The following is a 19,122-nucleotide window of genomic DNA, read 5'->3' as shown; positions in this document are numbered from 1 at the left end:
CCAATGAAATGCAGATAAGAACAATTACAGTTGCAACACAAGCATGTAGCAGCAAGACGGTGTTGCGTAACAAACGAGGACAAAAATGTTGCAAAACAAACACCGTGTGTTGCAAAATAAGCGAGAACAAATTACAAAACACAAACCATACACAAAATTGTTTGTGTGTATGTAACCAAGCGCGGATAAATGAGTGTTGTAAAACAGGTGAACAAGCAATTTCATGTGTTGCTAGGTATGGCAGGAGCTTCAGATAAGAGGCTCCTACCTCTAAAAAACATATCAAGTGGACTGATTAAACGACACAATACGGCCGTATTTACATCAGAGAACGCCCAGTTTGCATGCCTTTCTCCTATGAACAAAAACTGGTACAACTTGCAAATTTTTAGACAATACTGTATAACCTGTTTTTCATTCCTAGCCTAGCCTTCATAACTTAAACTTCTATAGCAGAGATTCTCAAGCACGGTCAATTTACCCCAAAAGGGGAGGGGTGGAATTTTAGGGTTTCAGGGGTGGGGTTATTTAAGAACATAAGAACATAAGAACAAAGGCAACTGCAGAAGGCCTATTGGCCCATACGAGGCAGCTCCTATTTATAACCACCGCAATTTATGCGCTGGTTCGCATTATTGCAGGCCTTATTATTTAATAATAATATATGAATATTATTATCATAAGGTAACCCCCTCCATGTATGTTCCAGGTATACTAAATACAAAACATGCAAGCCTATTCACAATTAGTATAGGTAAATCATTGTAATCATAATTTCCCTGCGCTTCACTTTAATGTCTAACACCTGTTACTGATTTCCATAGTTCTATCACAGTCTGCCCTGGTGCCAGCTTTCATTTCTGTACTCTTTAATACATAGGCTATTAACAATTACCACCTTATTCTTACAAAATTAAAATTCATGTATATCATTCTTAATTCATTACATTTATCACATCTATTAGTGTTCCTAATTTTCAGCATATTCAATATATTTACGCTAGGAATGGTGCACATGAATACTGTATATATATTTATAAAAGTGTATCGATCTGTACCTTTCATCTTTCGGCATGCTAGATTGCAAAACTTTGCGGCACAATGTAAGCTTTATTAATTAATCTTCTGTTCATGATAAAAACTTAATTTTTATAAACCTGTCTGAGAATATAAATAGCACATGAATTAAGCGTTCCGTTATATAATTTATGCCGTTGCACGATTTCCTTTAGGCCTAACATAGGATGGCTTGGTTAATGATTTATGAAATACATTTATCCCACCTGTCTTAATGATTAGGTTAGGCCTAAAAATATATTGATTTTAGGCAATGTTTTAGCTTTTCTGGCAAACATAACAAAAACTGCGTCTTGCGCAACACCATTCATAAGTTCAATACTGTACTTAAAAAGAAACTATTATTTTTAGATATCCTAAAATAATATGTTTATTATACTTTATGGTGGCTACGCTTATTGTGCCTAAAGATCTTAGTGTGCGTCTAAAGATCTTTTGAAAATAATTAATACAGTAGTTAGAAGAATTTCTGCGATTATAGATATGAACAACTGGAGTGTGGAGAATTGTAAACATATTTTTTTCGATTATGTATTTTGATAGATATTCTGCAGGTAATGCACCTTATCAGAAAATACACATACACAGAAACAGCAATATTAGTTGTTGCAAACACATAAGCCGTACGTAAGATATTGTGTACAATGTTGCATCGCAACTAAGAAGTTTTTTTGCTTATCTTCTACCACAGATGTGTCCATACATTTACAGTGCTAACCAGCATATATATTTTTTCTTCTGTCCTTCATGGACGGGAAGGGAACTATCAGGAGAAAGCGCCAAGCCATTACGACTATACAGTATATAACATTGGGAAGGGATCAGGATAAGGATTTGGGATGAGGTGTGAGGGATATAAATATTTTAATCGACGGCATTAAAAAAATTATAAGGCATCACATTGTGTAATGAGTTATAGAGCGCATAACCACAGAAGGTAACTGTAGGGCTTTGACGAAGCTAAACAGAATACATACATTGTCGTCTAACAGGTCGATGATTCGCAGAGACCTTGTAGCCTCGCAATATCACGAGACTGCGATACCTTACCTGAGTGATGAAGCTTAAGCCACCCAAGAGGTGGCACGGGTATGAATAGCCCGTAATACTTAAATATCTAACTATTCTACCGTATCTTTCCTACCTGACATGGGATTAATAATTAGGAGCTCTTACTAGTCATCCCTGACCACCTTTTGCCCCAAGATCACCACTACTGCGACACCACGATTTAAGTTCGTGAAAGTTCCTTGGTCAAGGCTCACCAGCATCTGGTGAAAAATCAATGAACGAGGGTAAGTCGAGGTTTGAGATGGAAAGTCCTAGGCCCAAGACGAGGAGGTAATGAAATAAAGGGTTCTGATCAGGAATTAAGTTTACTAATTATTGTAACTTACAAGTTACAAGGCCCTAGAATGTAAGGAAGGATTGGTAAAGGGTAGCAAGACCCGAGAGGGTCAGGATACGAGGCGGGTTTGAGGACAGTGGACCAGGTGTGAAGCGGACGGGTTCAAGGTCGGGTGCAAGTGAGCGAGTAGCCGTGCTGAACCAACCATCCGCTCAACCTCTCGTCGCTTCAACCCACATCCCCGCTTTATCACCAAATTAGGTTATATTACTTCTATCAATATTTGTATTATTTAATTACATCTTGCTACGAATATTCCGTCGATGAAAAATATTCTATTTTGATTATATTTTTTTAGTTTGCAAACATAATTTCTGGAGAAGAAACACCCTTAAGGCCTAGCTCCGACATGAAATATTATACATACAAATACATCTTAAGTGTCTACCATGAGGGAGCCCTCTTTTTCTTCCCAAATAAGTACCCTGCACTCCTAGAAATGCACATTTGTGGCTAGGCAACATCTGAAAGAACCGCACTAGGGCGTATTCGTGAATGAAAACTATTGAGATTGGGCCAAGGTGCGTACCAAACATAACGGATAGATTATACAGTATAATGAATATAACTTGCGCTCGAGCACAATATTGCCAACAGTATCGTATGCATTAGCCTAGGTATAACCAAACCACTTAACATAACCGAGGCTCAGCCAATGGTGTGAACATTTCATTCAGTTTCCGGTGTTTCTAACGGCCTTTATTTCTTAAAATATTGTAAGCAAAATATTCAAATCAATGTCAATTTGACATGTTCATATTTATATGATCGGATCTGAAAACAAATTGATGGCAGCCTTCCCGAGAAAAACGTGCATTTTAAGCTTACTATTCACGGACTTTCCAAAGAAACCCAATGAGATGGAAAATAATTCTTCCGTCAAAACTTGGTTTATAGAGCGACGACGAGAAAACAAAAATAATTACAAGAGAAAAATAATTAAATAGGCCCCAAATTATAGATACTTTGTTATCTTGATGAAAGAGACAAATGACTTATTGGACCACGATTAATCTCGACTTGATAATGAAATGGCCCAAGTGAGACCAAAACGTGGTCACTTCTCCAGTTTCTAATGTGCGAGGTTTAGCGTCTGAAGGTCTCTACTCCGTCTGTTTCAAGTAAGTTTACCGAGACAATAAGATACATCTCAGAGGGATATAGAGTAGCTTGGGCTATTTCTACCCTCCTATTCCGTCTGTTGCTTAGATACACACTCATATCTTTCTTGGATAAATGTTAGTTTGCCTTTTTAATTATATCTAATGTGATGAAAAAATAATATTTGGCGATATCTTAAATACCGTAGGTGAACACTGAAGACCCAAATTTCGCAATTTGGCGGTTTCTCCGTGGCAATATATTACACGGAGAAATATAAGACTTCATATAAAGGTTGGAAAGCTGTCATTATAGAGTTCTAATGTATTTGAGATCTATAATGCCCGCTTTCCAATGCATTGCCTTAAGAACTAAGCTTAAGAATTAAGCTTAATTGAATGGGTTACGAATTAACCTGGCCAATCAACTGTCGAGCCCAGGTTTAAGAAGAGGGATCCAGGAGCTGAATACTACATCTTGCAACTACAGCAAGGCTAATATATATACACACGCGCACACGAGAAATGCGGTGTTTGCACGTGCATCAGAAGACTTCTCATACACACTGTAACATGATTAGCGCCATATGCACTCCACGGAACTCCAAGCTTGTGGGCAAATATACACAAACTGGGCAAACATCAACGCTAGAGCAGAAAGAGTTAGCATTGAAGTCACGCTTGTAATAATACACAAGCGGTAACCTTGTATATACGAAACTCTCACATTAAATTTGTCCAAGGCGAGTCAATATTAACCACAGCACGGTAACACAGTACTGACAACAGTTATCAACTCAACAAAGACGACACGAACAAAGCTTACACAGTGACTGAGGCGTCCCCGTTACCTACTTTTAACTGCATCTTTAAACTCAAATTGTGGAACATTAATGATATTGGTTAGACTGACTACTATCTTAAGGTACACAACAGTGGGCAAGTTGATAAACCTGAACTACCATACAAATTTTCTTTAATAAACTTTAGAGGTCCATTACCACAATCATAATCTTATCTCTGCTCTCCCACCTTAATATAACAGTGTGCTCTATAGGTTGTCTTGAATATGGTCCAAAACAAAAATAGGGTTTATCGAGATATTAAAGAATGCAGTATATATTTTGATATTTTTCAGAATAAACCATTCCGCTCCAAGCAACAGCCTGTTGGACCAAGCTCTCACAAGGCAAGCCTGGCCTAGGGCCGGGCTTGAGGAGTTGAACTCCCAGAACCACATCAAGCAGGTACATTAATAATTGTAAACGCTTAAATCCTGATAAAAAAAATAATGAACATATACTTAATCATATTCGTAAACCAGTAGTGCCAAGAGTTTGACACATTATTCCTGGAGCATACCTGGAGAGGGTTCCGAGAGTTCTTCTACTTCCCCAGCCAGATACATACCGTAAATATGTATCAGATACATACCAAAAACATTGCTTTCGTTACCATAAAAATGTGACAGCCGAGTGGTTAGTGCCTGGAAGTCCTGTACTGCCGTCTTTAAATCACTATTTTATCATCATTTAAATCACTTTAAATCACTATACGAACAGGTTTAGTATCTCACATTCGGATGAAGCTAGTTTTCGTAGTGAAACAACGTTCCTATAGATTTGTAAAAAAAACTTATATGTTCGATCAAATGATAAGGTTCCTGCTCAGTCTAGAGTAGGAAACGAGCTGATGACACGAAGACTTTTATGAAAGTAGACAATATATAGGACACTGGAAACATCCAAACTGACGTAAAGGCCAGTTTTCCAATGGGCCACTGATTAGTGGCGGGGATACCATGCAGATATTAACAGCATGATGTTTTAATGACTATGATAAAAACGAAAATTTCAAAAGGAAACCACACATAAAACGTACTCAGATCGCACAATGGAAAGAAAACAATGTAAAAGGTTTGGGAGTAATCTTGTCGGAAGACCTAACTTTTAAAGAAAATTATAAAGTAACCGTCACAGCTGCAAGAAAAATTATCAGGAAGATAACAAGAACCTTTCAAACATGAGATGACATACCAATGATGATATTTTTTAAGACACTAGTGTTCTCTCGGGTGGAATACTGTTGCATACTAACAGCCCGATTTAAAACTAAGAGAAATTGCTGACCTGGATAACGTACTGAGATCTTTTACTGACCGAATCCAATCCATAAACCATCTAAATTATTATGAACGTTTAAAATTCCTACATTTGTATTTGTAGAGCGCATGAGAGATACATAATACTGTAATTTACACATGGAAAAAATATTAGTGATTGCTTCCAAATCTGCACACTGATATATCTCCACGAGACGAGGAGGCATGGCAGGAAGTGCAAAATAGCCCCACTGAAAAGCAGAAATACAATAGGTATGGCCGAGAGAAAGAATTCTGTCAACATTAAGGGCCAACACTTTTCAACACCCTCTATATGCAAGGGACAAAACTAGCCGACCTATCACTGTGCTTAAAAGAGAACGTGATAAACACTCCCAAAACAGATAAACACCTGATCAACTAGGCTGTGATATATACGTCAAGCTGCGAGCAGCTGAATCTAACAACCTGGTTGACCAGACCACTAACTAGGAAAGCCTGGTCAGAGACGGGGCCGCAGGGGACATTGATTCCCGGAACTAACAAGAGGTAGACAATAGGGTGATAGGCCTCGCACCATGAGTGGGTAATGCCAATATTTTGGACTAGTAATCAAGAAACAAAACATATCTTGTCTTATTCATTAACAATTTTAAAGTCAAAACTATTTATTACCACTACCCGACAAATGTTACAAGCCAGGAATCAACACCTAAGCTATATTGTAATTCCAATCAAGTTTTCCAACCTTGTTTAAGAACATCCTCAAAGTTATCTTACCTGAAAACATACAGCTGATTTTGAACCCTTTGTTTTTGTAACAACGATTGAATCCAGGGCAGGACGAGTCGTTTAGTTAGGTACGTGTCCTTACACCTGTGACGTTTAGTTAGGTACGTGTCCTTACACCTGAGTCGTTTAGTTACGTACGTGTCCTTACACCTGTGACGTTTAGTTAGGTACGTGTCTTTACACCTGAGTCGTTTAGTTAGGTACGTGTCCTTACACCTGTGACGTTTAGTTAGGTACATGTCCTTACACCTGTGACGTTTAGTTAGGTACGTGTCCTTACACCTGTGACGTTTAGTTAGGTACGTGTCCTTACACCCGAGTCGTTTAGTTAGGTACGTGTCCTTACACCTGTGACGTTTAGTTAGGTACGTGTCTTTATACCTGTGACGTTTAGTTAGGCACGTGTCCTTACACCTGTGACGTTTAGTTAGGTACGTGTCCTTACACCCGATTCGTTTAGTTAGGTACGTGTCCTTACACCTGTGACGTTTAGTTAGGTACGTGTCCTTACACCTGTGACGTTTAGTTAGGTACGTGTCCTTACACCTGTGACGTTTAGTTAGGTACGTGTCCTTACATATGAGACGTTTAGTTAGGTACGTGTCCTTACATATGAGACGTTCAGTTAGGTACGTGTCCTTACATATGAGACGTTCAGTTAGGTACGTGTCCTTACACGAGACGTTCAGTTAGGTACGTGTCCTTACACATGAGACGTTCAGTTAGGTTCGTGTCCTTACATATGAGACGTTCAGTTAGGTACGTGTCCTTACACCTGAGACGTTTAGTTAGGTACGTTTCCTCACACCTGAAGCCTTTGTTCACCCAACAGTAAACAGGTAGCTGTCAGTTAGGCAACTGCTGTAGATTGCATGCAGATCAGTGGTTGGCCTTTGCCTCAATAACCCATACGCCAATGAAAATACAATTGAGACAAATGTTATCTCTTCTCCGGTCCTTATCCCGACCTCTTCCAAGTGCTATATATAGTCGTAATGGCTTGGCGTATTCCCCTTGACAAATCACTTTCCTTTCCCTTCTTAGCTTCACAGCATTTTAGACGACTATGTAGCTCTAGAATAATAAGTGTAGATCTTCACTTTGAAATGATCTTGCGAGCATTTTATGAAGTAGTTGTTGTTTCAGATATTAAAGTCAACTGCCATAATGATATATGTCAGTTGAGTGAAAATTAAATAATTAAATCCTAAATATCACGTAGCCAAGCTTCTGTTCCAAGCTACCTTAGGATGCCGAGCTGAAATTTGTCAGTTGCATGAAAATTAGTCAGTTGAATGACTAATGTTCCAAAACTTGATATATAAAGCGCTACTGAGCGATGCGTTTACGACTTTAAGTAGTCGTTGGTGGAATTGTATAGGTGATAGTGTAGTGTGGTGGAGCGTGGCGGTGGAGCCGCCAGGGTACACACGGGGGAGAACAAAGCCCCCGAGTGAGCCAACACGTGGGAGGGAGGGATGAAGGCCCACCACCGCTGGACGCTACCAACCCACGCCGGCCTACCCTCACCCACGGCCCCTCCTCACTCTTACTATCCTCCGTCAGTCGCGACACTTTCACAAGAGGCCTCGCGTACCTGACGGAGGGTGGTGACAGTGGCGGCCCACAACTTGCCACTGACCTCGCTACCCCGCCACTCAACAAAGAACAGTAAAGAACAAGGCGGTAAGCAGTACTCACCATACAACACCGAAGGCGCCGTAACCGATGGGTCTGTCTGGTGTGACTTCGTTGCTGTTCGTTGGAGAGGGTGTGGGAGTCTGTCCATGGTGGGGCTGTTGCTGCTGTCCGCCCACCCCACCCGCCCCGCCCTGCTGTGTTGGCTGTTGCTGCTGACCACTGGACCCACCGCTTCTGTGGTGTGGGTGGTGCGAGTGTATGCCGCCCACGCCCGTGCTGGCTTGGGGGGCGCCTCCTCGAGGGTCCAAGTGGGCGTAATAACTAGGCTGAGCAGCAGCTAGGATAGCGGCGTTGTGGGTAGGAGGCACCACGCCCACACCTCTATCCCCCACGCCCGCCATCATGTGCTGCCGCCCACTACCGGAGCGTGTGCCCACGAGAGCCATGGGCGGGGTGTCGGCGACGCCCGCAATGATACACCACTTGCACCCACAAATCACTAGACACTCTTATTCTCAACCTTTCACAGGATGGTTCACATGAGTAACACTGAGCGAGAGCCTTCTTCTCACAAGGCTCCCTATACTAGCTTTCACACCTGGGGCCAGAGGGAGGCTCTTATCTGTGCTCCTGACCACCCACCTTCCTGCACGGCTCCTGCACCCAACACCACTTCACAGCTGACAACACACAGCAAAAACACACCCAGCTTCTTTGCGTACATCTATCACCTTCGCTACTCTCTTCACTTTCAAATTTAATAAATAATCACAAATCGCTCATCAGTTATCGAAGATCTATCAATATCCACATTAAACCTTTGAATCCCTCCACGCTGTTGCCTGGGAGAGAGACGCGTCTACCAAGCCTCCCCACTGAAGCCTTCTCACTCACTGGCCTGGCGTCGCCAATTCTGCGATGCCTTCCCGAGAAAACATTTTGTACGGAAGTAGTGGAATGTTAGACTGCGAAAGAGCAATTGCAACATATCTAGCTCGAAAATAAGAATTTAATAGGCACTGTATCCAAAAAATATTAAAATGTTTCTTGACAATGCGCTTCTTGGCGTGTAGGAACAATTTTTCGTACGTCAGCCAGCAGCGTCCAGGCGGCAGAATCACCCATGCACTGTGATGTAAAAGAACCCGTATTATCAGGATAATAACCTCAAATTCTACATCTTATTCTGCACTCTAGTGCCATTTACTGGACACACTAACAAGTGACGCATTTAAATATTGAATGAGATTTTAGGAAATTAATTCAAGAGACAGCTGGTTTGTTTTCCAACATGTCGATTACCAGTAAGCGAGGGCGGGTTAAGCCTTGACGTCAAGACAGACAAGTTGACATTTCTCTCTGTCGACAAATTCATTTTCCGGTCTGCTGTTTATCAGATAATTATTCTCATCAACAGTAATCTCCCGTTTGTTTTCATCAGCGCACAGCACTAGCCTAATATGTGCATGTGTTACAACGCTTGATAACGATACTAGAATGATGTGATGCTACCAGAGGCTGTAAGAGGATATTGTATTTTGTGATATAAGGATGCTGCACCAATGATTTTGATACAAGGATGCTGCACCAATGAAGTGATATAAAAATGCTGTACCAATGAAACTGTGATATAAAGATGCTGCACCAATGAAACTGTGATATAAAGATGCTGCACCAATGAAGTGATATAAGGATGCTGCACCAATGAAATTGATAATGCAGTGATACTGGGATGGTATACTGATGATCACATAGTTCTCGCATTGTTATTCTGAAACGACTACTATGTTGCGGTGATGCTGACGGTGCTGTGATGCTGACGGTGCTGTGATGCTGACGGTGCGGTGATGCTGACGGTGCTGTGATGCTGACGGTGCTGTGATGCTGACGGTGCGGTGATGCTGACGGTGCTGTGATGCTGACGGTGCTGTGATGCTGACGGTGCTGTGATGCTGACGGTGTGGTGATGCTGACGGTGTGGTGATGCTGACGGTGCTGTGATGCTGACGGTGCTGTGATGCTGACGGTGTGGTGATGCTGACGGTGTGGTGATGCTGACGGTGCTGTGATGCTGACGGTGCTGTGATGCTGACGGTGCTGTGATGCTGACGGTGCTGTGATGCTGCCGGTGTTGTGATGCTCACGGTGTGGTGATGCTGACGGTGCTGTGATGCTGACGGTGCTGTGATGCTGCCGGTGCTGTGATGCTGCCGGTGCTGTGATGCTGCCGGTGCTGTGATGCTGCCGGTGCTGTGATGCTGACGGTGCTGTGATGCTGACGGTGCTGTGATGCTGACGGTGCTGTGATGCTGACGGTGCGGTGATGCTGACGGTGCGGTGATGCTGACGGTGCGGTGATGCTGACGGTGCGGTGATGCTGACGGTGCTGTGATGCTGACGGTGCTGTGATGCTGACGGTGCTGTGATGCTGACGGTGCTGTGATGCTGACGGTGTGGTGATGCTGACGGTGTGGTGATGCTGACGGTGCGGTGATGCTGACGGTGCTGTGATGCTGACGGTGCTGTGATGCTGCCGGTGCTGTGATGCTGACGGTGTGGTGATGCTGACGGTGTGGTGATGCTGACGGTGCTGTGATGCTGACGGTGCTGTGATGCTGACGGTGCTGTGATGCTGACGGTGTGGTGATGCTGACGGTGCTGTGATGCTGATGGTGCTGTGATGCTGACGGTGCTGTGATGCTGACGGTGTGGTGATGCTGACGGTGCTGTGATGCTGACGGTGCTGTGATGCTGACGGTGCTGTGATGCTGACGGTGCTGTGATGCTGACGGTGCTGTGATGCTGACGGTGCGGTGATGCTGACGGTGCTGTGATGCTGACGGTGCTGTGATGCTGACGGTGCTGTGATGCTGACGGTGCTGTGATGCTGACGGTGTTGTGATGCTGACGGTGCTGTGATGCTGACGGTGCTGGGATGCTGACGGTGCTGTGATGCTGACGGTGCTGTGATGCTGACGGTGCTGTGATGCTGACGGTGCGGTGATGCTGACGGTGTGGTGATGCTGACGGTGCTGTGATGCTGACGGTGCTGTGATGCTGACGGTACTGTGATGCTGACGGTGTGGTGTTGCTGACGGTGCAGTGATGCTGACGGTGTGGTGATGCTGACGGTGCTGTGATGCTGACGGTACTGTGATGCTGACGGTGCTGTGATGCTGACGGTGTGGTGATGCTGACGGTGTGGTGATGCTGACGGTGTGGTGATGCTGACGGTGCTGTGATGCTGACGGTGCTGTGATGCTGACGGTGCTGTGATGCTGACGGTGTGGTGATGCTGACGGTGCTGTGATGCTGACAGTGTGGTGATGCTGACGGTGCGGTGATGCTGACGGTGCGGTGATGCTGACGGTGTGGTGATGCTGACGGTGCTGTGATGCTGACGGTGCTGTGATGCTGACAGTGTGGTGATGCTGACGGTGCGGTGATGCTGACGGTGTGGTGATGCTGACGGTGCGGTGATGCTGACGATGCGGTGATGCTGACGGTGCTGTGATGCTGCCGGTGCTGTGATGCTGACGGTGCGGTGATGCTGACGGTGCTGTGATGCTGACGGTGCGGTGATGCTGACGGTGTGGTGATGCTGACGGTGCTGTGATGCTGACGGTGTGGTGATGCTGACGGTGTGGTGATGCTGACGGTGCGGTGATGCTGACGGTGCTGTGATGCTGACGGTGTGGTGATGCTGCCGGTGCTGTGATGCTGACGGTGCTGTGATGCTGACGGTGCTGTGATGCTGACGGTGCTGTGATGCTGACGGTGCTGTGATGCTGACGGTGCTGTGATGCTGACGGTGCTGTGATGCTGACGGTACTGTGATGCTGACGGTGCTGTGATGCTGACGGTACTGTGATGCTGACGGTACTGTGATGCTGACGGTGCGGTGATGCTGACGGTGCTGTGATGCTGACGGTGTGGTGATGCTGCCGGTGCTGTGATGCTGACGGTGCTGTGATGCTGACGGTGCTGTGATGCTGACGGTGCTGTGATGCTGACGGTGCTGTGATGCTGACGGTGCTGTGATGCTGACGGTGCTGTGATGCTGACGGTGCTGTGATGCTATGCACAATTATAGAGAAGAGTCGAGACAGACGAGGATTGTAAAAATGCTTCAAGATGATTTAGGTCAAGATGCAGAATTGATCCGATAAATGGCTACTGGATTTCAAGACCAGCAAATGCAAGTTGATGTAAACAGGGCAGACGAAAGGAGACGAGAAGAACGGTATAAAGAGAGGCAGCGCCAAGCTTAACTTCGGGGGCACACATTAGGATAACATCAGCAGCAAACTGTACATAGGCACAGGTCAGTATATCATTTAAGAACTTAAAGAGGCATCCAGATCACATAACCCAACCTATGTGAGACCAGTTCTAAAGTATGCAGCCTATCTTGGAGTCCCAACTTCAAAAGCCACATAAAACCACGCTAGATAAGAGGAACAAAATAGCAGACGTGATAGAGACTTACACAATACTTAAGGGGTAAAAGTGTAAATGTTCAAAGTGAGTACAAATAGAACAAGAGGGCCTGGATGGCAGCATGAAGAACAGATGTTAGAGATATTACAAAAATTATTTTTGGCGTAGTAGTAGGAAAATAGAACGAACTAATCGAACATGCAAATCACATAGACAATAAAAATTAAAGAAGAATAGGTCGAGAGTTATTGCATTAGACAGCTGGAAAGGGCTGAAGAGCAGGACCAAGAGCTGAAGTCTGTCCTGTAAGCACAAATAAGCGAGTATACACACGGGGTTGAGTGTACCCTGTGTGTGTGTGTGTGTACAAACTCAACCCTGTGGTTGAATTTGGGTGGACTCAGATTGAGGAGCGAGGTCTCAGCATACTCCCACGCAGCTGCTGACCCACTTACCACCGTCTGTCCCTTTAACTCCGAGAGCTCCAGGTTCACATGTAGTGAGAGACAAGGTGAGAACTAGCGATGGCTCGGGGGAGCGGGAGAGTGTCACAGGGTGAGTGACAGGTGAAAACTTAAACCTCTCTACCCCAAAAGTGCACTATTTACTATCTGTGTCAGCAGGATCGAGCTATTAGTTCTTAGCCTTTCTAACCAATCTATTTTTCCCCTACTATACTACATATTTCTAACACACACCGACACACACACATTTAATATATTTAAAACACACATGTAGTTAATAGATGGAATGCATTAGGCAGTGATGTGGTGGAGGCTGACTCCATACACAGTTTCAAATGTAGATATGATAGAGTCCAGTAGGCTCAGGAATCTGTACACTATTTGATTGACAGTTGAGAGGCAGGACCAAGGAGCCAGAGATCAACCCGCACAAGTAAAAACTAGGCGAGTACATCCCCATGAAGCAGCCCGTAGCAGCTGTCTGAGCGCTGTCCACTTACCCGCGAGGCCCCTGTACGAAAGCATGTGTTTACGAAAGTATGGCTGAAGTTTGAATGTCAGAAAAATTATTTTAAAGAAATCCGTGAATTACGCTGTATATTACTATAAGAAAAAAATAAAGTTTGGATTTTTTAAATAAAATAGTTAACCCATCTGTTTTTTCTCTGTGTGAACAGCCTCACGAGAGTTTACAAGTTTGTACCATCTCCACTTTTTTGGTTTGGGGTCTTTTAGTAAAATTGTTTTACTAAACCAACCAAAACACCCATGAACTAAAAAATGGGATATCACGCTATTTTCACACACTCAGGATGAGTGCCACTGCCTACTACTGTCACTGGCGGTATAGTCACTCACAGGATGAGTGACTGCCAGTCACTAAAACGTTGTGTTCAATCACAAAATGACTGATGCTGCCGGGGCAAAATAACTTTTTTATTTACCAGATCTCTCACAATACTAACAAATATTCTTCACCATAGACATACCAATCTTCTGTACTACCCTCTAAATTGGCAAGAGGCAAGCTTCATATAGGGTTTATTGCAGCCTAGTCTGTAGGTAATGACTATGAAACAATAGAGTTAAAAATGAAGAGATCTTATTAACCCACTATACGGTTGTTACAGCTCACTATATTGCATCCTTACATAATTAACTGCTCCTAAATATAAATTTAACAATGAAATGGAAGACTCTCTAAAACTGGGAATGGTGCCGAAGGATTAGGCATGGCTAGTATTTCTGAGAGAGGGGAAGGAAGGTGGTGGTGCGAGGCTGGTGCTTACCTATCAGCGACTACGGGAAAGTGAGGTCTAGCCCGTTCTACCCCGCCTACTAGCCTTGTTGTACCTGTTGTGCTATAGTTTAATTATTCTATCATTCAAAATCTTTGTCGAACTAGTCTTTAGAAGCTGTGGACGGGGGATTTCCACAACTTCTTTCAGTGCATTCCACTTTACCACTCATACGAATATTTCTTCACATTTGTTCAACTCTTATGTTTTCCAGCTTCCACTTGTGTCCCGTTGTCCTACTTTCTCTCGGCTTAAAGAGGCTATCCTTGTCCACCCTGTCTATTCCACTCAGTATCTTGTGACCATTTCTACTCTATTTCTTGTCTCCTATGGTTGGGAGGTCTAGTTCTTATCATCATAGCTTAACCCTCTTAGCTCTGTCACTGATTAAGTTGCAAACCTCGGCACTTTTTCAGTTTCATGCTTCACAAGGTATGGACTCCAGGCCGGTGCTGCATATTCCAGTATGGTCTAATAAAAGCTATGTAGATTGCCTTTAAAGAGTCTTCATTTAGATTTCTAAACGACTTTCTAATGTTTGCCAGCGTTCCGTATGCTGCTGATGTCACCCTATCTATGTGTGCCTCTGGTGTTAGTGTTGGTATTATATCCACTCCCAAATCTGCAGTTCCCTTCCATTTATGGTGTAGACACCATAGTCTTCTTTCTCCCTTCCCAATCTTCTATACCGTACACTTACTGGGACTGAACTCCAGCAATCCTAATAATTGCAAGGTAATGAAGCTGAGGGAACGGTGCTAGGCTGGTGATAATGGGAAGGCGCTATTGGTTGGTATATGTATTTAATAATGTGTCTTCCTCTCAGCCATAAGAACTTGTGCTTAGAGATCCACCGAGGAATCGGCGAAGACATGGAGAGCTATCATACCTTCTGTCCATTGTTTACAGAAGTACTCGCAACTCTCGAGGCACGGAACACATTATATTTTACTGCTTTTTAAATTTCAAATCGTGAATGAATTCACACAATATCGCAAAACACATCTTACAAGAATCATTAAGAACGACTATTCCGTGTATTAACACATTTTCATGGCGTACGGTACATCTCTTGTGCCAGGTGAGTACAACGGGCTCACCATACAACCCGTCCTCAGACCAAGTCCATTCCATCCAGCGGTCGACCCCAAAGACGCATTCATCAATTTTATCATGCTGTTCATTCAAAATAGGAATTTTCTCAAATATAAATTAATATTATAATATATTAGCATATTGTGCATATATAGACATAGGTTAGATTAGGTGTTTAGGTTCTGTTGGCGATTATTTGTATTTGTAGTATGAGGATGAAACATTTACAACATTGTGGTTCGAACAAAATTCGTCAGTGAAGCACTTCTTCCGGAAGTGTTCGAATCTCAACAGTTGTGAGTCGCGTGTAAACCGTTTTTCATTCATAAACAGGGGGTTCGGTGGGTGGAAGGAATCACTTTTGGGTCTTTGTTTGGAGGACGGACTGGGTCTGGCGGATGCATGGAATGGACTTAGGGTCTTTGTTTAAAGGACGGGCTGCACCACTGCCCTTGTTGCTTGGAACTTTTTGTTCCAAGTAGCTGAATCTTAAAACAACAACAACATCATTCAAAGAGTACACTCAACCTGTCCCCCAGAAATGGTAAAAGAAGGGGAATATCAGGAGATGCACCAAGCCATTACGACTATGTAGTACTTGGAAGGGGCCAGGATAAGGATTTGGGATGGGACGGGGGAAGGAATGATGCCCAACCACCTGGACGGTCGGGAATTGAACGTCGACCTGCATGAAGCGAGACCGTAGCTCTACCGTCCAGCCCAAGTGGTTGGAAAAAACGAGAAAGTAGCTACAGGTACTACTTGAAACGGTATTGTACCTATAACTTCTATGGATTGAAGTACTAAATATAGATTATATTACACCAGAAGTGTTTCCTAGGCCTTGTATAGTACATATACCTTGAGGTGCTTCCGGGGCTTATCGTCCCCGCGGCCCGGTCGTCGACCAGGCCTGGTTGCTGGACTGATCAACCAGGCTGTTAGACGCGGCTGCTCGCAGCCTGACGTATGAGTCACAGCCTGGTTGATCAGGTATCCTTTGGAGGTGCTTATCCAGTTCTCTCTTGAACACTGTGAGGGGTCGGCCAGTTATTTTTTTTTACATTTTGTTAATTTAAAAAAATAAAAAAATATATGTAATAAATTGGGCTTAAAATTTAATATACAAGATGACATGAATTATATTAGGCGTAGGATTGCTTATCTAAGCCTAGGACAGGTGCGACTTATGGTTACTCTTCACTTTTCATGCCCTATAGAATTCCAATAGTGTAAAATGAGAACTTTGTTATTTTTTTAAATTAACACAATGTAAAAAAAGTACATTTCAGCCATTGTTACTATACGCTCTGCCATTTGTAGAGGCTGGGTTGAGGCGGTGACATGACTCCAGCAGCAGATATTTCATATTTGAATTTCAAACACTTCTATTTTAAAAGTGAAAATCAAATTGAATATAATTCTAAAATATCCTTTCTTTACTCATTTGCAAATGATGGAGGCTAAATTTTTCAACTTCAGTTTATAGTAGACCTATGTTCACAGGATTAGGGTTTGTGTTATCTTTGTCCTAAGCTATGTAACGTGAATACAATTAAAACTACTAAATAGAGCTTTTAATCTGTTCGGGGTATAATCTACTTTGATATTAATGGAAAAACTTTATCTCATTATTTTTTCCAAATGTTTTTCCCAGTAAAGTATTTTATAGATTTTAGAGGAAATTCTTAAACAAAATTTTTATCAATTGTCGAAGTTCCCACAGTCCATAGTTATACGTAAATAGTCACATCGTATTCAAGACTATTCGCCCACGGATTTTGAAACCTACCTCAACCCAACCTAACTTAACCTAACCATATCGAGCCCAATACAGCCTAAGATAAGCTAATCCATCCTATCATAACACTATTTATAGTTTCAAATAAAACAGTTTTCTCGTTTTCGGAATGACCATACCCCGTTATATATTGTTATACTTCCATAATTGGGTAATTATTAGATAAATTCGTAATATTCCAAGACACCCACAAATTAGTTTTCAATTTATCTTTACTAACAACCTTACCCTTGGAAACTTTAAATTAAAAGGCAGCCTCAATTTCCTCAATTTTGACTTTTTCTTTTCTTTTCAAATGTTCGATGAGTGTAAAATGCAACATGTCCACAGGGAGGAAATACGCTCACGAAAAAGGATTGAGAGACTACATAATTAGTGCTATTATCTACTCTATCCATGGTTAGGTTTCATTACGTTAATACAGTGTAATATTTAGTGTGAAATACGGAATTTGATAATATTTAAGTGTACCCGAGAATTTCGTTTATAGAAAACGGCATTCTTAAAAAAAACAATGTTCAGCATATACATTATATTTTAAACCAACGATTTATAATACAATAAAGTCCCTGTGGAAATAAAGTCCATGTGGTACAATACAGCAGTCCCTGTGGTGCACTAGTAATTAAGCCTGTGGTAAGATTCTCAGGATGCCCTGCGCTTCCAGAGCGATTGGCCTAGGTTTGTATCCTGAGCGGGGAGGGTTGAATAGGCGCCAATCCTTAACTGTACACCTCTGTTCACCCAGCAATGAATGGGTATTTTGTTAAACAATTTGATGGGTTGTATTACAGGGAAAATTAAGATCCAGGACCTGCCCGAAACGCTATGCGGCTTTACAAGAGAATGTAAGAACTTTTGTATATATAAATAAAATATATATATATATATATATATATATATATATATATATATATATATATATACAAAATAAAGTTAACCTTTAGAATCATCTATATAGGACAAAGGTTCACTTACCAGTTTACATGTGGACTTACTGGAACCGTAATATGCTTTCAGACCATCACAAATATCTAGATAACTATGCAGGTATTATGAGGCGGGGTGTAGTTTCTCATGATAATGGATTCTCTCTGAGGACGGGCTCCAAATACCTCACGAAACTTCAAACATCGAATTTGTGAGCACATGGGTATATCTTACCAAACTGTTTTATCTTCTGAGGCAAGTTGCATACTTACCGAAGGGGTAGAGGGTGAAGTTGCAAGTTGCATACTTTCCCATACTGGCAAGTTGCTCCCTTAAGCAAGTTGTTGTTAGATATCATTGCGAGGAAATGGGCCACCCATTTACTTACACCGATCTCACTGTACTGTTTTCCAGTTCGTCCCGGTTGGAACTCAACACCTTGCGAACTATCTCAATAATTAGAATGAGACCTGAGTTGAACGGCTCCGAGTCCTCTACTTAGTTGTTGAGTCGTGGGTGTGCCCAACTAGCGGCTGGTCGTTGGTGTGGTGGTTGGCTGAGGCTTTGTGCCCAGCGTGCTCTGCGTGTTGGGGGGGGGGGGGCCTTGATCCTTGTGCTGAGGGCTCAGTCAGTTGGCTTAGAGTATTCCGGTAGTGTGGATTATCCTACGGTGGAACAGACATTGTTTGATTTACTGGGTATCGATGCGGGTGCTGTATGTGGAGTGGAACTGTTGACAAAGCATCAGGCGGTGGTCAAGCTCTCCAATGGCGAGGACTACCCGGTGTTTCTGCGCCGTTTTGAAGGGCATACTTTCCAGTTACCGGGTCCTTCTGGGTCGGTTGTTATCTCCGACCGCAGTGGCGCTTCCACCTACGTCAGTGTACATGACGCCCCTATTGAATTCCTGGATGAGTTGTTGAGGAGGTACGTTGGGCAGTTTGGAAAGGTAGTGAATGTAAGGATGAATGTTAT

At 43.0% G+C, this 19,122-nt stretch overlaps 1 protein-coding gene across 4 annotated transcripts in view; it reads right to left on the bottom strand.

Moving 5' to 3' along the window:
* The window catches only part of nmo (serine/threonine-protein kinase nemo), a 255,601-nt gene extending 237,059 nt beyond the window's left edge, over positions 1-18,542 (bottom strand). For 3 of the 4 annotated variants that reach the window (XM_069326584.1, XM_069326585.1, XM_069326587.1), the window contains exon 1: positions 8,180-9,017. In XM_069326584.1, coding sequence (XP_069182685.1) covers positions 8,180-8,565 — 386 coding nt within the window. In that variant the 5' untranslated portion in view covers positions 8,566-9,017. Of the gene's footprint in view, positions 1-8,179; positions 9,018-18,419 lie in introns of those variants that run through there. The other variant, XM_069326588.1, reaches the window with a different exon arrangement.
* Between the last annotated feature and the right edge of the window lie 580 nt (positions 18,543-19,122).

This window comes from Procambarus clarkii, chromosome 18 (assembly GCF_040958095.1).
Source record: "Procambarus clarkii isolate CNS0578487 chromosome 18, FALCON_Pclarkii_2.0, whole genome shotgun sequence".
Lineage (NCBI taxonomy): Eukaryota > Metazoa > Arthropoda > Malacostraca > Decapoda > Cambaridae > Procambarus > Procambarus clarkii.
The sequence above is the reverse complement of the archived record's forward strand: the minus strand, read 5'-3'. Positions and strand labels throughout refer to the sequence as shown.